The 21,981-nt window shown below is 46.5% G+C and overlaps 8 protein-coding genes across 8 annotated transcripts; 5 read left to right on the top strand and 3 right to left on the bottom strand.

Annotated features, from left to right (window-relative positions):
* Window positions 1-133: 133 nt before the first annotated feature.
* AK88_02469 (mRNA surveillance protein pelota) lies at window positions 134-1,138 on the top strand (the record flags this gene model as incomplete). Its single annotated transcript, XM_012480094.1, has 1 exon — window positions 134-1,138. The coding sequence occupies one exon, from the start codon at window positions 134-136 to the stop codon at window positions 1,136-1,138; it is 1,005 nt and encodes a 334-aa protein (XP_012335517.1).
* Window positions 1,139-2,109: 971 nt separating this feature from the next.
* On the top strand, window positions 2,110-4,011 carry AK88_02468 (uncharacterized protein; the record flags this gene model as incomplete). Its single annotated transcript, XM_012480093.1, has 1 exon — window positions 2,110-4,011. One exon carries the CDS (start codon window positions 2,110-2,112, stop codon window positions 4,009-4,011), a length of 1,902 nt encoding a protein of 633 aa, XP_012335516.1.
* Window positions 4,012-4,322: 311 nt separating this feature from the next.
* On the bottom strand, window positions 4,323-7,007 carry AK88_02467 (uncharacterized protein; the record flags this gene model as incomplete). Its single annotated transcript, XM_012480092.1, has 1 exon — window positions 4,323-7,007. The coding sequence occupies one exon, from the start codon at window positions 7,005-7,007 to the stop codon at window positions 4,323-4,325; it is 2,685 nt and encodes an 894-aa protein (XP_012335515.1).
* Window positions 7,008-8,473: 1,466 nt separating this feature from the next.
* Window positions 8,474-10,019, top strand: AK88_02466 (GTP-binding protein YchF; the record flags this gene model as incomplete). Its single annotated transcript, XM_012480091.1, has 3 exons — window positions 8,474-8,520; window positions 8,723-8,769; window positions 8,935-10,019. 3 exons carry the CDS (start codon window positions 8,474-8,476, stop codon window positions 10,017-10,019), a joined length of 1,179 nt encoding a protein of 392 aa, XP_012335514.1.
* A 495-nt stretch (window positions 10,020-10,514) lies between these two features.
* Window positions 10,515-14,458, bottom strand: AK88_02465 (uncharacterized protein; the record flags this gene model as incomplete). The annotated part of the gene is made up of 3 exons (XM_012480090.1): window positions 10,515-11,287; window positions 11,400-11,462; window positions 12,676-14,458. 3 exons carry the CDS (start codon window positions 14,456-14,458, stop codon window positions 10,515-10,517), a joined length of 2,619 nt encoding a protein of 872 aa, XP_012335513.1.
* Window positions 14,459-15,531: 1,073 nt separating this feature from the next.
* Window positions 15,532-15,913, top strand: AK88_02464 (uncharacterized protein; the record flags this gene model as incomplete). The annotated part of the gene is made up of 2 exons (XM_012480089.1): window positions 15,532-15,614; window positions 15,826-15,913. The coding sequence occupies 2 exons, from the start codon at window positions 15,532-15,534 to the stop codon at window positions 15,911-15,913; spliced, it is 171 nt and encodes a 56-aa protein (XP_012335512.1).
* An 855-nt stretch (window positions 15,914-16,768) lies between these two features.
* On the top strand, window positions 16,769-18,406 carry AK88_02463 (uncharacterized protein; the record flags this gene model as incomplete). Its single annotated transcript, XM_012480088.1, has 1 exon — window positions 16,769-18,406. One exon carries the CDS (start codon window positions 16,769-16,771, stop codon window positions 18,404-18,406), a length of 1,638 nt encoding a protein of 545 aa, XP_012335511.1.
* A 771-nt stretch (window positions 18,407-19,177) lies between these two features.
* Window positions 19,178-21,219, bottom strand: AK88_02462 (uncharacterized protein; the record flags this gene model as incomplete). The annotated part of the gene is made up of 9 exons (XM_012480087.1): window positions 19,178-19,279; window positions 19,373-19,447; window positions 19,564-19,644; window positions 19,756-19,833; window positions 19,935-20,052; window positions 20,373-20,544; window positions 20,761-20,863; window positions 20,981-21,029; window positions 21,164-21,219. The coding sequence occupies 9 exons, from the start codon at window positions 21,217-21,219 to the stop codon at window positions 19,178-19,180; spliced, it is 834 nt and encodes a 277-aa protein (XP_012335510.1).
* Window positions 21,220-21,981: the final 762 nt, after the last annotated feature.

Here is a 21,981-nt window from a genome sequence, read left to right as displayed (position 1 = left end):
GGTGGCGGAGGAGGAGGACGACCTATGGCACCTGTACAACCTGATCAGCATCAACGACGAAGTGGAGACGGTCACGTCGAGGAAGGTACACAAGGACATTGGAAACAACACCTACGCCACGGAAATAAGAAAAATGAAGTTGACCCTTAAGATAACGAAAGTAGATTTCGATGCAGCCAACAACAGTCTGAGGTTGTCAGGCAAAAATGTTAAAAGCAACGAGTATGTGAAAATGGGACAGTACCACACGTTTGAAATAGGACTGAATGAAAAGATAAAAATAAAAAAAAAAAATTGGGACAGTGTGTATAGGGAAAAGCTAGAAGAATGTACAAATGTTAAGATGAATTCGAAAGTAGCTATTCTGTTGCTGAGCTGTGGAGAAGCTCAAATGTATCTCCTCACAGAGAATTTGTGTAAGCATATATTCACCCTAAGTAAAGTGATTAAAAAGAAAAGGGAAAAGAATAACAACTCTTTATATACAAAATCTTTGTGTGCATTTTTTAAGCAGCTCCTACTCCAGCTGCTCAAAAATGTGGATGTGGAAAAAATGCAATGTATCGTTTTGGGTGGACCTGGTTTTTTTAAAAATGACTTTCTTCAATTTGTATATGAAAAATCTGAACAGAAAAACGATAAAGACGTGCTCAGCATGAAGACAAAATTTCTTATCGTCAAGACCTCTAGCATTAACAGAAATTCTGTGAACGAAATTTTAAATAATGAACAAATAAAAAAGCAAGTGTTAAATATGAAAGTCGTTTCTCACATGGATGTGTTAAATAAATTTTACAAACTATTTGATAAGAGTGAAGAGAAGATTTGCTATGGAGATGCGGATGTGAGATATGCTGCTTCGTTGCATGCCATTGAATCTTTGCTCATTACTGACCGGACCTTTCGCAACTGTGACGTGGTCACTAGGAAGGAGTACGTGGCCATGGTTCGCGACGTGAAGGGCACCGGCGGCCGTGTCTTTATCTTCCCGGACAACCACACCACGGGCGAGCAGCTCAACGCCCTCACGGGGATCGCCGCCATCCTCAAGTTCCCCGTCTACGCGACTGAGGGGGAAGGCGAGCAGCGGCGGGATGAGCAGCACCAGTGTGAGAAGCGGCAAGACGGCGACAACTGATCGGTGGGGTGGCAAACCCTTCCGCGTGCAGCGACGACACATCACACAGCTGCGCGGCGCCCCAATTTGTGTTGCCAATTTTTTTTTTTTTTTTTTTTTTTTTTTTGCGTCTCCCCAAATTGCACACACCACCTAGCCAATGGCAGGGCGCGCGGCGGGCCAGACACACCTGCATCCGGGGAGTGTAGTCGACGCGCCGCGCTTCCCCGTGATACATAAAAACGTTTATCACTGTGTTTCTTTTTGAACCAATATATTTTCCTTTGTTTTAATGCGTCTTCCCGCCCTAGCTGGGTCAACTTTTTTTTTCTCGCAAATACAAGCAAGAGTGTTGTTTGTGCATTTCTGCACAGTGCAGGCAAGTGCCTACTTTTTTTCGCAAAAAAAAAAAAAAACGGGCAAAAATACCAGACGGCAGAAAATGACGCATACCACATGGCAGGTTAAAGTGTTGTATTGTCTGCGCACGCATCGCCCTTCGGTCTGTTGCGCAAGTTCTGCTTCGTCTAACTCTGTTCCACACTTCCTACTCTTCCCGCGATTTCGTTCTTCAATGGCGAAGTCGCCGCGGGACAGCACGGGGGCGCGCCACGTGCGAACGGAACGCAGACACGCGCAGCACGCTGGACAGCACGTTAGACAACGCATGAGGCGGCGTGCCCAAGTATGCACTTTCATATATATACGTAAAAAAAAAAAAAAACAAAGAAAAGAAAAAAAAAAATGCATATAAAATAAACGTATATAAATGTGTGTGCATGAGTTTGTAATTAACCCACGCACAGACACCAAGGCAGACACATACACAAAAAAAAAGGACACTGCCGCCAAGGCAACACCACACATATGCCAAATGCGCGCGTAGCGAACTACCCGTTGCTGCACACGGGGGATCCAAAACTGAGCTGCCCAGTTTTTTTATCAAACGAAAAAAAAAAAAATTCCGTCTCTCTAATATTTGTATAACAAAAATGAAGCGGGACATGTTCCTTTGTTTATTTTTCTTTATGAACGTAGGTGTCCTGTTGGCACCCGCCAACAGTGCGTACCGCCTAAAGAAGAGCGGTGCGAATGTGCAGGCAGAACAGCATGGGCAAGGGGGGGGAGTGAAAGTTGCCCAGGGAAATAACGCAGTCTGCCCCATGGCAAGTGCGAAAAAGGGGAACAACAGCAACCAGAAAGGCAATGTTGTGGCGAGTAACACGTTAGAGGAGGACGTGGATGAGATGGACTCGGGAGAAGACCTGGTGAATGAAGAGGCAGCGATGGAAGAGGCGGCCGCGGAGGAAGCAGCTGTGAAGGAGGCAGCCGATATGGACGCAGTGGATAAGGAAGCGGCGGAGTTAGAAGAACAGCAGTACAATGAAATGAAGCAGGGGAACGCGGCACAAGGGAACAACAACAACCCCAATGTGGTAAACGCGCTCAAGGAGATCGAGAGCCACAACAACAGTTCACAGGGGAAGAGCAAAAGTACATGTGAAAAGGGAACGAACGAAGAAAACAAATCCTCCTTGTATGAGCAGAAAAAACAAAAAATATTGATGATTCATATATTAAAAAGTATTAAAGAACACTTGGACAGGCAGAAGGAAAACTTCAATAGCTTTTTGTCTTTCTTGAGTGAATCGTATGCCAGCTACGAAAAGTTCAAGGGGCTCAAAAGTGTGAGCGGTGTTAGCGGTGTGAGCGGTGTGAGCGGCGTGAACAGCGTGACTGGTGAAGACATGGCGACACCGTCGCAATCCTTTTTGAGTTTGCAGGAGACCGCGCCAAAGTGTACCGCCGCCACGGCCCACGCGAACAAGGCGGGCAGCAGTAGCGGTAGTAGCGGCAGCAGTAGCGGCAGCGGAGGCGCCACGGGTGAGGACCACGACGAAGAGCCGCAGGAAGACGAGCCGGAGGATGAGGACGGCGACGGCACCTCCGGGGGAGACAACCCGCAAAATGGGGGAGAGCCAAACGGTGGAGGCGGCGACGCGGGCGGAAGCGATGGAGAACAGCCGGGAGATGACGCCCCGCCCACTGATGACCAGGACGGCGACAAGAAAAACTCAGCTAAAATGGAGCAAATAAAGATGATTCTGTACGACATGCTGAACTCCAATGAGCTGACCAAGAAGCAGAAGGACTACGTGCAGGTGATTCTACAAATACTCATGCTAGAGGAGGACGTGTTACAAAAGGAAATGATGCAAGTGGAGCTAAACAAAAAAATAATAAACGTTCTACTAGGTAAGTCAGATGAATTGAAGAACATTGCTGTTACTCTCAGTAAAGGAGAAGGAGCAGGAACAGGAACAGGAGAAACAGAAGGAAACCAACGAGTGGACCTAGCACAAAATATTGTGTCCAACTTATTAAATTTTTCTGTTGAATTAAAGAACACTGGTAATATAGTGTATAATAATATACAAGGACAAGGAGAGCTACTTCAGACAATTGAAAAAAATATTAACGCAGCGGAGGACAAGATAAACAACGTGCGTGTGCACACAGAGTACAAGGGGATGAAGAAGAAGGACGAGGAACCCACTGTCGACCCAACTAACAACGATGTTGTGGGAAGCAACATGTGGGGTGGTGCCACTTCCTCCAAGGTGGGTACTCAGTCGGAGTTCCTTCAATATTGCGATGCTGATGAGGCAGCAGATGGTAATTCTGCTTGTCCATATACATCTGTGTCATCCTCCAAGATGGGTTCAGGTGGCATGAAACAGGGGACTGCTGGCGTTACTCAAAAAAATGCAGCGACGAACGGTACTAACAAGTTCACCTTGGATGAAACTATGAAGAATCACTTCTTCAACAATTTCGTAAAGGAATCTGTCACGCTGAAGAAGCTCTACCGTCTGCTATATGACATGTTCTAGGGTGTAGAAGTGTGGAGGCGGCGCGTCGGCCCAGAATTTATCCTTTTTTGTGACTCGTGTCTTCCTTCATGTCTTTTGTGACCTATTTCTGTCGTTTTTTTAATCTTCTCCCGCGCGTGCGGGTTTAGGACTTTTTTTTTTTTTTTTTTTTTTTTTTTTTGTTTTAGTTTTTACGTCATTTTTGTGCGCCATTTTTGTGCGTCATTTTTGCTGGCCACTTTTGTACAAGACGACTCAACCACTTTGCCCCATAACAGGGTGTACTGTCACTGCATGGTGAGGCTTTCTCCACGAGGACGACTCGATCCCCGCTATAACGCGCGCATGAGGTCATCCACCTGCTGCTGGAGCGCGCGGATGGTCTCGTCCAGCCGCTTTATCTTCCTGGAGTCGTTATCGTCGTCGTCGTCGCCGTCGTCACCGTCACCATCGTTGTCATGCATGGCGCCGCCTTGTGTGGTCTGTTTGGCTGCTCTACCCGCACGCATTTTTGCGCACCTCTGCGAAAGCATGTTTTTGTTGAGGTCCCTAAGGAAGTTGATCTTCTGCTGCAGTTGGGCCCTCTCATTATTCTTTACCTTAATGGAGGACTCTACCCTTTGGAGGAAGGTTTCCATTTTCCTGTTTTGGTTTTTAATTTGGCTAGCCGTATCACGAATACTTTTTATGCTCTTATTCTCCATGTCGAGTCTATTCATGTAGCTGCACTGGAGTTCCACGAGGCTGCTGTTATAAACGTTTGACTCGTGCGACAGCAGGGAGTACAGGCTGTAGAGCAGTTCGTTCTTCAGCCCATCACTAATATACGCGTCGTCCGTGAAAATGTCGTATATTTTGTTGTATATGTTGCTGTCGTACGCGTCGTACGCGTCATGCACGCCATGCATATCGTACGCATCGCACGCGTCGTCGTACAGAAAGTCACCCCTCCCTGCGGGGGGCTCATCAACACACGCATGGAAAGTGTTACAGCCGAACCCACCGCCCGTCGGACCACTGCCTCCACGCCAGGCAAGCGCCAACTCACTCTGATCATCCTCCACCCTCTCCTCAATAAAAGCCTCTCGCATGTAATTCCACACTTGCTTTGTCCTGAGGTTGAGGCAGTAGTGGTGATTATACAAGGTGCTATGAAATTTCGCGTGGCTCTTCTGGTACCTCCCACATCCAATATTTGCGCACGTAAGGCAAAGCCATATATCGTCCACATTGTTACAGTCCCTGCACTTGAGGGTCCCTAGTATATGTCCTAGCCTGCTTGGGGCGTCTCTCGCGGGAGACACTAGTTCGTCGCTCGTTCCGTTCTGTTCAGTTGGGGGGTCAATGCCATCTTCTACCGAGTGCGCCACATCATGGGGTGTCTCCATCGGCGTGTCTATGACCCCTTGACCGCCCGCCAACCTCGACACGGAGTCGTAAAGAAAAATTAACGAGCAGACGTTACAGGACAAATTCACATATTCGCACAGCTTGCTCGCCTTTCCCCTTTTTCGGGCGTGCCAATTTTTGTTCCTGGTCAGAGTAAAGCACACCTCCTCACATAACAAGTCCATGCAGAGCGGACAAAAGGATGTGCATGTGTTTCCATCTGTGATGATGCTCTTGTGAAAAGTCTTAAAGTGATTTATATCGAATGGGTTATTGTTGCTGGGAGGGACGTCATGCGTTCTTCCGTGTGTGTGTGTCTCGCTCGAGCCGTTCCTCTCCTGCTGCGTAGCGTTTTCCCCCTCGCTTCGCAGAAGCGGCTCATCCACTTGGCCATCCACTTCCCCATCCACAATGTAGTACACTAGACTGACGAACGCGCAGTAGATATACCAATCAGGATAGTCCTTCTCCCCTCCCGCTGTGTCGACCAAGTCACGCCACTCTCCCTGACGACCCTCCACCAAGTGATTCAAACTTGTACACTGGTACTCACTGTAGAACATGTCAGCGTAAATTTGTGTTTTGAAACAGATAAGAACAGAGTAACTTTTAATTTTTTTTTTTTTTTTTAATCTCCTCTTTACCACGCTGAGCATGCTTTGGTACATGGCTTCTCGTTCCACTTCAAATGTACTTGCACACTCTCCACGTTGATTTTGTTCATTACATCCGCTGCATTCGTCTGCTTCCCTTCCTTGTGAGCTTTCACCAATGGGGGGGTCTTCGGCGGTGCCCACACGACGTTTAGCTTCGTTCATGCGATTGGGGCAGGAACTCGGTCTAGACTCCTCCTCATGGCTAACCACTTTATCTTCTCCCCCCCCCGTGGGACATTCTTCCTCCTCATGCAAGAAGGACATATTACCGTGCAGGTGAAAGACCTTTATGTGCTCGATGAAGTCGGTGTAAGCATTGATCAAGTGGTAGAGGTGGTCGAAAGGGACGTGTGTTGGTAGGGACAGAATGAATAGCATGTGTGACCGATGCAGGGGTAAGTTCACTCTCCTTCCTTTATCATCGTCATGAGGTAGAGTATCCTTCTGGTTCATTGCTTCCTTTGGCCTTTTCACTGAACTTCCTCTTTCCCTTTTGTCTCCCCCCTTTTTTGTACTCGTTTGATTCCTTCCTATGTCTTCATTTTCCGCTGCGCAGTTTTCCTTCTTCTGGGTAGGGACATCGGACGGGGTTTCAACCGTCTTCCCCGATGCTGCTACGGGTGTTTCTCCGCCTCCCCCTTCGTCATCCTCCTCGTCGTCTTCTATTAAGTACAAATCGAAATTCTTTTGGTCATTTATGTATAGCTGCAAAAAGGAGGACGTATAATGCTGCACCTTCGGGCCCCCTCCCCCGTCTTGAGGCAGTTTCTGCTTGATGGGTACCCTTTCGTCACTCACTTTGTTCAAAATGTCCTTGTTATCGTTCGTGTCATCCTTTTTCTCTCCCTCAGGGTTTTGTTCTGTATGCTTCGATATTTTATTTCCATGTCGATCATACACATTTTCGAACAGGGTCAGAAGGCTGTTAACATGGCTGGGGTGTTCTTGTGTATAAATGAGTAGGTGAAACATTATAGCTCCTGTTTTGTTGGGTATTCATTTGGGTGTGTCTTTAACGATTTGTTTACCCATTTGTTTACCCATTTGTGTGTGAGGGAATGTAATGAGATACGTGCGCGATTACATATACACACATGCTCGGATAGACGGCATCATTTTTTTTTCACCCAATGATTTGCCTGAACAGGTCAGCAAAAAAACAAATTGCACATTTGCGTGGTAAACACGAAGTGGTACACTTGGGCGAGATTGGACAAAATGATTCATTCACGTTGTCCTTGCTTTTGCTCTCCCAAACAGGAATGTAAATACTTCCCCCGTCTGTTCAACTCTACAAACGGTCTATACATATCATAACGGTCTGCTTCTATTCCTCTGGGTTGGCTTATACACCTGGCCCCTTCACACCACAGGTAGCCAAAATGGGAACAGAGAAAAAAAAAAAAAAAAAAAAAAAAAAAAAAAAAAGGAAGGGTCCTTTTTTACCCTTCCCGTCGGAAATAAAAACCTCCCATCGTAGTAGAGGATACGCGATAGGAAGACTGAGGATGTATTTATATCATCCCCTTTGTACACAACTTGGCTTCTTTTTCCCTTTTTTTTTTTTTCCTTTTTCTCCTCTATGGGGTTAGCGGTTACAACGCGTTTCCACAAAAATGGAGTAAACCCAATTTGCAAACATGTTCAATCAGCAACGCGTTGTTTTGTTCGTATGTATATATTTTTTTTTTTTATGCCACTGCCCCCCCTTCAAGAGTTGGTCGATTGAAAGATAGGTGCCGCTTCGTTCGGCGTGGCGAAGAAGCATAGAAAAAAAAAAGGGAAGCCTCTTAAAACAACATGGGCGTTCCTGCAGCAAAGGAGAAAAAACAAGAATGAGTGCCAATTTATTTATGACCCCATCTTTTGTACATGCAAAAAAAAAAAACATATTACGCAGTTAGGGTTTAATACTATATATTACGTTCAAGCGAGAAGTTTCTTTTCTTTTTTTTTTCTGTTTCTTTTTTTTTTGGTTCGCCTCGTTCCCCCAGGGATCCTGATTCAAATTTTAATCGATGGCCTTCCAAATTTTTTTCTATGTATGAAGAATCGCTCTGAACATTTGCGAATACGCAGCGTAGCGCCATTATATATATATATGTATATACTCTTGTGCTTGGGTAAACGTTCGTACTTGTAGCAACGCTAGTAGTGGTTTTTCTCAACTGCGCCTTGTGTTTTTTCCCCAACAAAGTGATCTATCCTTAGGCGCTTATGCTGCAGGGTGAAGCAACCACTGCTGTGGCTACATACGCATTCCTGTCTCCTTGTTTGAAGGGACGCACTTTTCTATACCAAGCGCGAAGAGGGGTCACCCAAGACGAGCTGAGTCGACAATTCCGAATCGAGTAACGGTCCACAGGTGGTGGTAGAAGTGCCGTTTTACCTATTTTGGCTAAATTTTGTAACGTTTTTTTTTTTTTTTTGAATTGAACATGGCACCAAAGAAGAAGGAGGAGGAGCAGAAGGTCCTGCTCGGAAGGTAATTCTAAGTTGGGAATTTTTGCTGATGCGGAAGTGAACCATGCGTACATACGTGGCACGCAAGTGCGTTTGGTGAACCCCTCACGTTGTCTCCGCGTGGCAGCGTGGCCCTTTTGATGAGTCCATCGAGTGACCACCACCACCACTACCCTGTCGCCCCCCTAACAAGTGCATACGTGATTTGTCCCTCTTTTGTGTAGGCCCAAGAATACGCTCAAAATGGGATTAGTCGGGTTGCCCAATGTTGGTAAGGGACTTTGATCAGTAGAAAAAAGTGTGCGTAAACGCGTCGCTTCGTTCCGCCTGCTGTAGCGATTCACACGTTTGTGGTTCTACCTCCCACTGTTGCGCTTCTCCTTAAATATGTTACATGTGGCACACTCCATTTTACCGCTTTCCCTTCCGCGCGCAGGAAAATCGACCACATTCAACGTGCTGACCAAGTTGAACATCCCCGCCGAGAACTACCCCTTCTGTACCATCGACCCGCACGAAGCCAAAGTGACGGTGGAGGATGAGCGCTTCGATTGGCTAGTGAGTCACTTCAAGCCGAAGAGCAACGTGCATGCATACCTGTCCATCTTCGACATTGCAGGGCTTGTGAAAAATGCACACCTGGGAGAAGGCCTTGGAAACAACTTCCTTTCAAATATAGCAGCAGTGGATGGCATATATCACGTAGTACGTGCATTTGAAAACGAAGACATTATACACACAGAAGGGAACATAAATCCCGTGAGAGATATGGACATTATAAACTCGGAATTGATTTACAAGGATATAAATCACTGTGAGAAAAATTTGGAAGAAGTGACTAAAGTGTTAAATCGAAACAAGAAGGACAAAATAAAACAAAACGAACATGACGTATTAACAACAGTGTTGAGTTTTCTAAAGGAACATAAATGGATTAAGGATGGCAATTGGAAGAGTTCAGAAGTGGAAGTAATTAATGAGTTTAATTTCCTGACTGCCAAACCAGTGGTTTATTTGGTGAATATGAGTGAAACAGATTTTATTCGACAAAAGAATAAACACTTGGCCAAAATTTACAATTGGGTACAGGAGAAGAACAAGGGGACGATCATTCCCTACTGTGCTGACATGGAATTGAAGTTGCTGTCCATGAGCGAAGAAGAGAAACAAAATTATTTTAAAGAAAACAATATTAAGCAAAGTATGCTGAATAAGATAGTGAAGACTGGGTACTACGAAATTAATTTGATTCATTTTTTTACTTGTGGCCCTGATGAAGTTAAGTGTTGGACCATACGGAAGGGGACGAAGGCTCCGCAGGCCGCGGGGGTCATTCACACCGATTTTGAAAAGGGCTTCATTTGCGCGGAAGTTTATAAGTACACCGATTTGGTGGAGTTCAAGTCGGAGAGCGAGGTCAAGGCCAACGGCAAGTATTTGCAGAAGGGCAAGGACTACGTCGTCGAGGACGGCGACATCATCTTCTTCAAGTTCAACGTGTCTTCCTCGGGGAAGAAGTAGGGTGTAGCGGTAGCATTACGATGTCGTGACGGTATCGTCACGGTAGCGGTGAAGAGGCGAAGTGTCGCTGTGTAGCAGTTACTTTTTATAACACGGTCGGAACGTCACCACTGCTGCTGCCGCCCGCTATCAAATCGTTTACCTCAACCTTTTGAAATCGCCTGACCGGCAATAATTTTACGGATCATTTTCTCAAATCATTTACCCTAAATTGTAAAAATCGCCTGACCAGGCAATATTCTTTTGCACATTTTTTTTTTTTTTTTTAAAAAAACTTATCAGTTTGGCTAGCTGACTGCTTAACAAAAAATATAATTTGACAAATCAACATGTCCACAAACGGCATGCACAAAAAATAGGGCGACATGTTTGGGGAGAGTGGATCAAGCATTTAGCGCGACGACTCTCCCGTGTGTGTAAATCTCGAACTCAAAGTGGAGTTGTGGCCCCGTTGAGCAACACACGTAAACAGCGCGCACACGGGCAGACCTCTTTTTAGTGAATGTACTTAAAGAGAAACTTTTTATGGAAGGCCGTGCGCACGGTGTCGTTGATGAAGGTTATTTTTTTCTCCTTCTTCTCGCAGGTATTTCGGAAGATGGCCTCCTCGGTCCACTTTCTCTTCCTGCTCATCCCTTCGCCCTCCTCATTGTCACTATTGTCCTCCAGGTTTATGAGCGGGTTGTTGGTGAGCACATTATTCTTTCTGCTTTGTAGAAGTTCCTGCTCCTGCTTCTCCTGTCTCTCCTTCTCCATTTTTTCTCGCTTTAGGTTTTCGAGTTCCCTCAGGAGTTCCTTTTCCTCCTCGTCCTCCGATTCGTCATCAGAGGAATCATCCGACCTGTCCTCTGAAGACTCATTTGACTGGTCTTCTGAAGGGTCATCTGAAATGTCGTCACCTGACTGACTACCCTGTTGACTTCCATCTTGCGAGTCTCCCTTTGCGCGGCGCGACGCTGAATTTTTCCGTTTGGCCTTTTTTCCCTCTTTCCTCCTGCGTGACTTCCACTCCTCCTCCACTTCATCATCCTCGTCCTCGGGAAAAGGGTTGGTGTAATCATGGTTGGTGAGTTTTTTTATATTTTCAATGGCTAACAACCTATGGCTGTTATCCTTGTCGGTAGTTCCTCCTTCGAGCTGAATGAGGTTGTTTTTTATCACTTCCTTGTCCTCCACATAGTCGCTCAGGTCTCTGGTCTTCATTTTGGTGTGCCCTGGCAGGTCCCTGCTGCAGACCTTGGCGGTTTGGCTCACCTTGCGGTTGCCACCTGTAGGGGGTAAAGAGAAAATTTGCGAGGCGGCCACGCGACTATGCGGCTACGCGATCATGCGACTATGCAGCCATGCTGATGATGTGCCGCCGCGCGGCGTTGGTCTTACCCTGGTTTTCCCCTCCGATGGCATTGTACCATGTGGGTCTGTGTGCGGTTGTCATTTTGCCTTCTGTGAATGGGTAATGGACGTCAGGCTAGGGTTTGTTTGTTGCCGCCCCCAAATGGATGTGCGAGAAGGGGGAGGGGGTCGGCAGGTAGTATATTTCACCCCGCGCTACGCCAGTATATATCACATATGCTTTTTGCATGTCCCTATGCGGGTGCCCTATGTTTAGGTCGATCGAGGTCGTTTGCAAGTTGAGGGGGCGGAGGAACGCCTAAGGAGGAGAAGCTGGTTTGCCTTCCCTCGGCCGTACATTCACCCTTTCGCCAACACGTTCCGCGTGGGGGTAGGCAAAGATGAAAAGTCCTTTCTTCTATATCGTACAATAATAAACCGATGATGTTCTTTCTCCCCCCATCGTGGTGGAAAAAACGCAGCGGCAAAAAATATGGGAATAAAAAAGGAACAAGGATTTTATTCATGATCGGTATGTGGCTCCTCCGTTTGGGGCGACGCGATCAAATTGTCCTCTCCGCTGACCAGTTGGCACTGCGCTTTATTAGCAACATAAACGGGCGAGGGGCAATTTTGGTATACTTTTTTTTATGTACCAGCGTGGATGTATTTTTTTTTTTTTTTTTTTTTTTTTTTTTTTTTTTTGGCGCGGAAAAAACTTGCTCGTTCGCGAAGAGCGACGCGGCTGCTGACTTTGTTAAAAAAATGGGAAACGTTTTAAAAAAGGAGTTTTACCACAAATTGAAAAAAAAAAAAATTAAATAAATAAATAAAACAAACAAACACAGCAAAGCAAATTGAAGCAAATGAGGTGAGGCAAATGAGGTAAATGGAAGCGAACGACACGGGGGCTGCATCACACGCGCCCGTTTCGGTTTCAAATGATTTTCGGAGAGGGGGGTCTAATGTAGCCGCTGAAAAAATGGCATGCGACCAAATGGTAGAAGAAGCGGCGTCTCCTCTCCTTCCCCCGTCTGGTCAGTCAATGTAACAAGAAGGGGGGCTTTGTTGACCCTCCCCCGTCATGCTCCTATAACTTCCCTTCTCTTCCCTTTTTTATTTTAACACCCTCCCTATCACGCGCTCGGCCGCTCTATCTTTGGCGCTTTTACGCAAATACTGGGGCACGTTCGAATGTAGAAAAGGATTTATTATTTTTTTTTTTTCCTGTTTTTTTTTTTTTTCTTCTTCTTCTTCTTCTTCTGCCCTGCAGGGTTTGTTGTTGTCGTCCTCTGCTTGAGTGGTCCGCTACGTGCACGTGTACGTCCCCCCCCGGTGGCCCCGTCTGACGTTTCGTCCTCCGACGAGTCTCCCGTCTGGTGTTTAAGGGTCGTTGATGAATGGAGCGCGCCTTTACCATTTCTTCCTTTTCTTCTTGCTGCCGCTGCCGCTGCCGCTACTGACGCTACCGCCTCATTTGCACTAAACGACTGGCTGTTTGCTGCCTTTCCCTGTCTCGCGTTTGAAGCAAAGGGGTTGATCCTTCCCAGTTGGTTCTTCACAAATGTGATAGTGTCTGGAGGCAGCTTATCGAGTAGGGATCTGATTTCATTTTCTCGCACCTGTTTCTTCGTTTCATATGGGTTGTTCACATACGTGTCGATATTGGCTAATCCAGCACCAGGAACTAGAAGAGACTTAATGGAGTATCTTGCCCCGACACAACATATATCTTCAAAGGGTTGAAATGATAAGGAGTTTATTTTATCTCCATATGTGTTATGTGTTAGGTAGAGTTGTGGGTTGGTGAAAAAATCTTTGTAAGTTCTAAAGTGACTATTCATGGCTATTGCAACGACCCCTGTGTCACTCACTTCCATTTCATTAATAACATTATGCGATCGCTTAGATTCAATGAATTCTAATTTCCTCATGTCCCACAGTTTGTATGTACAATCAACAGAAGAAGTGATGAGGTAATTTTTATGAACTGTTAAGGTAGAAATAGGAGTGGCGTGACAATATATATCACATACAGGTTTATCGATATTGGGGGTCCACACAGTTACATGGCCATTTGTATGACCAAGGTATATGGTTGCGTCTTGTTTATTTTGTTTCATTATTTTACATGGACCTCTTTTCGTTTTCTTCCTGGTAATGATGCTGCCTACTGATATGTCCTGATATACCAACTCACCAAACTCACCAATGGATGTTAATAAAAAATGAAACGGAAGGAATTCCATTTGGTAGGAGTAAAGAATGTCTTTAATGCAGTTAATCTCAATCCCTGTGTTGTCGTACAGGTATATATATTTCTTTTGTGCCACTGCAAAAAGTTTGTGGTTGTGCAGGATGGTGCTGCATCTGATAGACTCATCCACTTGAAATTCGCACATGGGTTCTAAATTGTGTGTATCCATGAGGGTGATGTGTCCCTTTTCTCCTGTCGACAAGAGGTACTTTCCATTTCGTGAGTACCTGCATTGGTAGGGCCCCAAGTTTAGTCTTAAGTCCATCACTTTCTTCTTAGTTCCTACGTCCGCTCGGGCGTACAGTTCTTTTTGCGTTAGTAAGGAGCGTGCTCCTGCTAAATCGTCAGTAGAGGGCTGGACCTCTTTTCCCTTTTTGAGGGTAACAGATTTGTCCTCTTCGTTGGTCGGGTCCCCCCCTCTTCTCAAATCATCCTGTGCTGGCACCACCCGAATGAATCCCTCCTCGACCCGCTTGAACTTTTTATTCGCGAGCAACTTTTTAGACGACAGGATGGCTAGTCGAACATCCCTGCTTAATTTTAATTTCATTTTTTTATTTTTTATTTTTTTTGTATTTGGTAAATTTTGCGGAAGCTCTTTTGGATCCACTGGTAGGTAGTTGATTCTGTTTTTCTCGAGTTCTTTTTTCTCTCGAATGTTTTTTTTTAATCTTTTCAATATTTTATTGTTTGCCCTTTTGCGTCTGTCCCTTTCCTTCAGGTCCACATTTATGCGTTGCTCTCCTACCGCCTGGGGAGTCACCTCCTGCAGGACAAGAAGCCCGTCGTCCCCCCCACGTTGTTCCCCCTCCACGGGATGAGCGGCGCCCGCGGACCCACCACCAGCCATGTTTTCACAGGGGAGGAGAAGCGGGTAGAAGCAGGTAGGAGGAAAGCAGTATTGGCGTGCGTATCTCCCCCCTGCCGCTGAACAGCACAGAGTAGTTGGGGGGATGACGCGACGCTAAGGAAAAGCGAACGGGGGTTTACAATCCCCTGGGAGGAGAACTCACAAATGATATTTCTACCCCCACGCGGTAATGAAAGTTGGTCACATGTGACACTCCTATACGCGTTAAGAGATTTCGCGTGTTGCTTTTTGGGGACGTGGGCTCAGTTGAACGCGCTATATATGTATGCGGTAAACTTGGTCGCGTGGTCCCATAATTATTATCTTTGTGGAGTCACCCGTAACTTGCTCATGTTATTCTTCATTTTGCTTGTTCTGTTGGTGATTCTCTGTTGGTGGTCTTTCACTTTATTTTTTTCCTCTTTATTTTAGCCTCTATATTTTTTTATGCGTTTTTCTTTATTCTCTCTTTTTTTTTTTTTCCCATTTCCGTGGCGCCACCGCCGAGTGCTTTGCATACCACATAATAAAATGGCCGGCCCGCCACTGAGCGCCGCAAAAAAAAAAAAAAAAAAAAAAAAAGGAAAAAAAAAAATGGATACAATGGATGAAATGAAAAGGTGAAAGAAGAAAAACTGAAACATTTTTTTTTTTTTTTATGAGTGTAAATTATTCTGCGGAAGAGGCCCAGAGTGTCACCTGCATAAAAGGAGTATATATATATATATATATATTTACCAAGTCCGTTTAACTTCACCAGGTGAGAGAGAGGCTCGACTTGTAGCGGCAACACGATTGTGCAACAGTGTGACGGAGGTGAAAAAGGGGAAAGAAGGGTCGCCCTCATTAGCGAGCCTTCAAAGAGATACACCAGAGGGGGGAGAAGCACTGCTCTCGCGTGAAGAGAGGCGCACGAGTGAGCACACCCCCGTGGGCGCATTGCCCAGTCAGCCCCAGGCCCCTCCCCCCATTTTTACACTCACCCTGCACCATCATCATCGTTAGAGGAAGGAAGTAACCTCCAACTTTGTACCGCCTCCACAAGGACCCTCAAAAGAAGAACCGAAGGCACCATGTCTAAGGCCGTGTATGCGAAGATATGGATGAGCACGAGGTTCTTCAACCTCAGAAGGAGATACGGGTGCATTCAAGTTTGGTAAGGCGAGCCCCCCCCACCACACCACCACCACCACGTTGTGTGATCTGCACCACGTTGTGCGTGGTACACCACGATATGCGCACTGCACCACCGTGTACGCGATACATGGCGCCCGTTCCATGTGTTGTTTCCCCCGCAGCGGACGCCTGAGCCCCTGGTTGTGTGTCTGGTCCTTCTACTGCGTGTCGCTTGTCTTCCCAGCCCTCAGCAACGAAAACAAAAAGTTGCTGACCTTCGGAATTTGGAAGGAAAATGACGTTGGCTATAATAAGTGCGCCCCCCAACCGTACGATTGAGGGTGGGGAGAAAAAAAAAAAAGGACAAACGGCGGAGCAGCGGAGCAGCGAAGCAGAAACGAGGCAGAAACGAAGCAGACAGAGGGAAGAGTACCCTCCTGCTCATTTTAAGCGGAGCGACCAAAGGACCGTTATATATATATATATTGTTTATTCTTACCCAATGGGGGAAATGCCGTCCCTTTTGCCGCCCATCAATGGGGTGCTTAAATAAGGCTTCCATTTTGTGGCGAGCAAAAGAGGGGTCTAGTCCTGCACATGTGTGTGCACCTACACGACTCACACCCGCGACACCTGCTTTATATTAACACATATCATTCATCCCAGTGCAATGCATTTCCTTGCCTTGCGTTGCCTTTCCCTTTTTTTTTTTTTTTTTTTGTGTGTGTGTAAGTGTTAATTGCGTTGTGTGACACAGTCTGTAGGCAGAGTCCCTCCTCAAAGTGTTGTGTCGTCCACACAGTCGTTACGTTCGAAATGGCCGAACAAGACCGAGGGGGAACAACTGTGGAATGTGTAACGAGCAATACGCAGTGGACTCTTTAAAAAAAAAAAAAAAAAAAAAAATGGACAGCCAAAAATCACGCGGTGTAGATTAGCTAGCTGACCGCGTTGTGCAACGACTAGCTGCTGCAATTGAAAAAAAAAAAAAAAAAAAAAAATGCAACATTGTAACATTGTAACGTTGTAACGTTGGAACAGTAATCAATTACAAACAGTACACAATGTGTTTGTCTTGATCTCTCAAGTGGCTAATCTCCTCAGGGCAAAGTGCAATTGACCAAAGAGGTGTAATTGCGTCTTGTCCTCCTTTGATCAGCATCGCCATCGTTACAGCCCTTCCGTTTCCTCCCTATGAAGTGCGCCATTTGGTTTGCGGCCCTTCTGTGCCTGGTGGGGTGGGCAGGAGCTTCTAACGACGCGATTGGTGATGTCGCTAGGGACGCCGCTAAGGATGAGGCTAACCACGCCGCTACGGATGAGGCTGAACAGGGGGAGGTCCTCCCGGGCGTCGACTCGGAGGTCCTCACAAATTTCGCGAACCCCAACGAGCTGTACGACCTTTTAGCAAAGGAGGAAGAGGAAGTCGAGAAGGCTGCTCAAGATGGAGGTCGCCTGGAGGGGACGCCAAAGTTGAAGCGAAGGTGGGGACAGACTCCACAGGGGTTGCGTAAACTGGCCCGCGTGAACAGAGACACCTTCCTAACTTTATACGAGTCTGCACTGAGCCACTTTGACGTGGATGGGTACAGCGTCTTCATGCAGGAGGTACTTGCTCAGAGGAGGAGTAACGAGAAAGCAGGGGAAGGGAAGCGGGGGAGAAAGAACAGTAGGAAGTCTCACCCACATTGTGATCGCGGGGGGAGAAGCGGTGCAGGACGTGACGGTGCAGGACGTGACGGTGTAGCACGTGACGGTGTGATGAAGGGAAGTGGATGGACCACCAACAATATTGAATACCCTGGAGGAGCGATTCGATCGGCTTATGGAAGCAATTTGAGCAAGTGGATGAAGGACTCGCTGGAAGATATAGAATCTCCTGCATCTATTAAAGAACCCGGGTTAGCTAACATGTTAATACAAAGTCTAACAATGGTGAAAGGACTCATTCAATCAGTAGCTAGCTCAGTAGTTGACATTGTACCTCCTTTAATACCTCCACCTGTATGGATCAACAGACCTCTTCCTTGTCTCCCCATGGTAACAGGAAAAAATTGTCTCGGTTCCATCCTCTACCCAATAACAGCTGCCGAGTTTGTAACAGCTGATATTACAGATTCTACTATGAATGGAATCATTTCGAGCTTTCCTGCTAAGTATGCTTCAAAGGTCGGGAAAACTTCAGATGCACAATATAGGTTATGTGCCATGGCTTACCTAGGGATGTACTGTGCCTCCATTTTTCCTATCTGCTGGATGCCCCTTGGGTTGAAGGTAGCAGAGACCATGTCTGTTTGTTTTCCTCAGTGCTTGGCTACTCTTATCGCTTGTCCTGGCTTTTGGGTCGATGATATTGAAGGACCTTGTAGTAATGCCTCCGTACCTCCCTTCTGTTCATTCTCTGCTTTCATTAATCACAAGATTGTTCCTCCACAGTTAACCTCATATGATGATTCACATGCTTACCCAGCCACTTGTCCCACACAAGACTATGAATATGACTCGACGGAAGAATTGTATCAACATGAACAGGTGGCAATGGACAGTGTTTACACGAAGAAAAGAAATTCTTACTCGAATTCAACTCTTCCAACCTACCCAGACTTGGTTACTAAGCTTTATCCTGATGAACCCACTCGAGAAGAATTTGATTCATGTAAATGTGTTGAGATGAGTCTTCTATGTAGGAGGCACTTTGCCATTCCTGTATTTGGCAAGCGCCACTCTGTTTTTCACCCCTCACATGAGGAACCGGTGAAATTGTCTCCACGCCAAAGTAGGTGCTGCAGGGTGTGCAAGCCCATTTGGCGGGTCCTCTTTCCACGCCGCTAAGTGGAGAGGCGGCGCAGCACGAAGTGGCGATGCGGCGCGGCACGAAGTGCAGAGCCTGTCTACCCGTTCCCCCATCTGAGGGAACCACTTTGATTCGAAGTCAAAGCAACTTCGAGCAACTCTCCCCGTCTCGCACGATATTTTTTAAAAAAAAAAAAAATGACGCCCACAAGGGCAAAGTCACAAGTGAAAGTTTCTGGTTAGAGTAAAAACTGCTCGCGTGCGTTGTGAAGAATGGCACAAAACGAAGCAACGGCAGGGACGTTGCCACGGGTGTCAGTTCCTCCAAGAGAGACGTGCACAATAAGTAAAAGAAAAAAAAAAATTGGCCAAAAAGTGCAGATTTTTTTTTTTTTTTTTTTTTTTTTTTTTACAATTGAAATGGCAAATTAAAGAAGTAAAAGGAATGGGTGAATGGCTGACCACTTCTATTCGCGTCTGGAGGGGAAGGCAGGACTACGAAAGACATCCCAGGGAGAAGAAGCGGTTGGCATGTCACAGTGATTGGTAGTATCCTCCGCCGCTTCTTGCCCACCGCTTCTCCCCCCGGGGAACGCGCAAGTCAACACAAGAAAACTGAATGCTCCCTCTTGGCGGAGATGTACCCGATTCGTTTTCCTGGCCTAAACGGAGACGGTTCTCTGGCGCCTGCAAAAAAGGGGGTCCACGTTGGAGGTTCAACTGTGCGTATGTGATTCGTGTGCGTGCGCGTGATGCGTGTGGAGGTGTACACGGTTCAGAGGTCTCCTGTCAGGTGTGTCCGCCGCTAATTCATTTTATACTGTTGAAGGCAACGGAGGATTGCTTATTCCTGCAGGTGGTGTTTATGTGGAAGGGCCTCCTTCCGACGTGCTCCATGGGGGTGAGGTCAGCCTACAGGGGTGGGGTGGGGGAGTGCCGGACGTGTGCACACCTTGGGCTGGCTCAGTGGTAATAAGATAGGTGCACAACTGTTTCCATTTTAACGTTTAAGTTGTCCTGGCGAGAGGTGAAAGTCTGTTTTGTCTCCCTCCGTTCGAAGTCCTTTGGTATGCAGTTTATCTGGAAAGTCACGAGGAAGGTGGGAATGGCGCAAAGAAAGTGAAAAAAGTTACAACAAGTTACAACAAGTTACAACCAGTTAAAGAAAGTCGAGGGGGGAAAAGACGTGAACCCACCTCTAACTTAGACTCATGAGAATGAATGATCTTTCGGCTGGAACCCTGGATGGAGGCGCTTTCCTTTGGGCAGAGCGATTTCTGTTAAAAAAGCGGCGTTGGGTTTTGATGTAAAGGGTCTGTGTTAAGGGGGGGCGACAGTAATGTTGTCGTGGGGGTCCCTTTTTTCCCGGTGGTGAAATTTTGGCTCACCTCCAATTGGGTGACGTAATGGCTCGGGCTCTTCTTACGGACGAACGCGTCGGAGCTTTTGTTCGGCACAAGGCAGGTCTGCAGGGGAGACAAAGCGGGAGGACCAGCGAGAGTAACGTAAGAGGTAATGCTGCTTCATTAAAAGTGCCACTCGAGACGTGGTCTCTACCTCTGCGTACCGATAAATTACCCACGTGCCTGACATTCCTCTTGGGTGTGGGTAAAGGATACCTAAGGACGTCGACTCCCCACCTGCAGGGGTTGTTATGCAGGCTGTAGCTGCTCGTCTTCTTCGAGCTGCGATTTCCATAGTTGGTGCGACATGGACGGGGGCAAAGGAGGGTTAGTGAGAATTACACAAAAGGGTAGTCCCTCTTGGACACCCCAATAAGGGAAAAAAAAAAAAAAAAAAAAAAAGAAGAAGCGCAGTGGTATTCACTCCTTAACGTATCGACTGCATTTTCCCTGGAGACCTCTTTTTTTGGTCCACGTTACTACTGTGTGGGGGGGGGAAAAAAAAAAAAAAATTGTCCCATTCGAATAAGTACATTACTTTTGAAGCTGCTTAGACGGGGAATGATAACAAGGTGAATCCCCTCCTGTGTGCATGTACCCACCTCTCGTTGTAGAAGATATTTCCACTTGCAACCTCGGGGTGAATCCTCCGTCCACTCCTTTTGCTACTCATATGAAATGGCTCCTGCTGCAGAATCTGCTTGATCTCTCCAGGGGGGGGTGCAATTATTTTTTTATTTTCCCACTTGTCCGTCGAGCCGTTTCTGTTCAAGTCTACCGTTGAGGATAGGGCGGGTCACAAAAAAAAAAAAAAAAAAAAAAAAAAAGAAGAAGCGGGGGGAAAGTATCTTAAGATGCAACTGAATATGTGTGGTGGGATACACGCTTGACTCAAATGGGGAAGCCCCTCGGTGCAACTCCCTTATCATCGCAACCACGTGAGTCTGCTCAGCGGACATGCTAACTCCAAAATGGTAAATCATTGAGTACCTTTGCTTTCATCCCTAACCGCATCAAACATGGACCTTTTATTACGATGGTTCAAATTTCTAACGCTGCTTTTGAATAACCTTTCGGTTGTCTCATGGTAGAGCTGCCGAGGGAGGGAAAGAGCAGAAAGGAACAGTGGTTGTGGGTGAGCTTCCGACACACTTGCACACACGCAGGGTGTGACGACTGGGTGGGCTCTCATCCGTAGGCGTTTTCATACTGGACAGTGCATGGGGTCGTTCGGGTGAGTGGGCTTTCCGGCCGGGGCGCTGCAGAGAAGGGGCGAGGGAAGGACTCACCAAATGGGTGGCACTCTGCCACGTTACGAGGGGGGAGGGCTAACTCCCCATGGGGTAATTTCCCAAGCGGTTGCCAATCACCATTTGCCATGTGCCAATTGTACCGTTTCAGTCTGGTGCGGCCATCCCTTTGGGCGACTTGGTCACTTGACGCGCTCATCTTATGCGACTAAGTTGGTAGGAAAAACACGTAGAGTGCACAGGGGGAGGGAGAGGGGCGGACGGAAATCGGAAGACGCTTCTCAGAGACAGGGTTAATTTCACCAGCGTGTGATGGCCGTCTGGGCAAGGTAGGATAAACGGAAACGTATGCACAAGATCGATTAAACATATGAACAGCTAAACAAATAGGACAAAAAGGGAAAAAAAAAAAAAAAAATGGCACATTGCACGCGGGGGAATACAGGCTTGTAGTGTATGCCCCAGAGTGTACTGTTAACATGAGCTCGAAGAGGGTGTAAAAAAAAAAAAAAGAAAAAAAAAAAAGGCAGTCTCACTGCTAAGTTAAAACAACTTTATGTTCGTTGTATCGCCCTGCGCGTGCATTACGTTGTGGCGCGTTTTGTAACTTTTCGACGGATCTTCTTCTCCTGCGCTTTTTTTTTTTTTTTTTTTTTTTTTATTTCCTTCCCTGCAGCGTGCACACACTGCACAGCTACTGCAAAAAAAAAAAAAAAAATGAAGAAGAGGTTTCCCCCCAAATGGGGAGACCATCCACATGACATTCGCACCCCCAAGCGTGTCTACTCGTAAGCACACAGAGGGAGGAAGGTGTAGCCCCTCATTTGAAAACTACAACGCATGCGTAGGTGCACAGATCAAGGGGAGAGTGTTTCACGCAGAGGATGTATATAGGTCACATTTTCACATGCACAGAGTCAGGCAGTTTTTTTTTTTTTTTTTTTTTTTTTTTTTTTTTTTT

Source organism: Plasmodium fragile (assembly GCF_000956335.1).
Source record: "Plasmodium fragile strain nilgiri unplaced genomic scaffold supercont1.24, whole genome shotgun sequence".
NCBI classification, from domain to species: Eukaryota; Apicomplexa; class Aconoidasida; order Haemosporida; family Plasmodiidae; genus Plasmodium; species Plasmodium fragile.
This window is presented reverse-complemented; position numbering and strand designations above follow the sequence as displayed.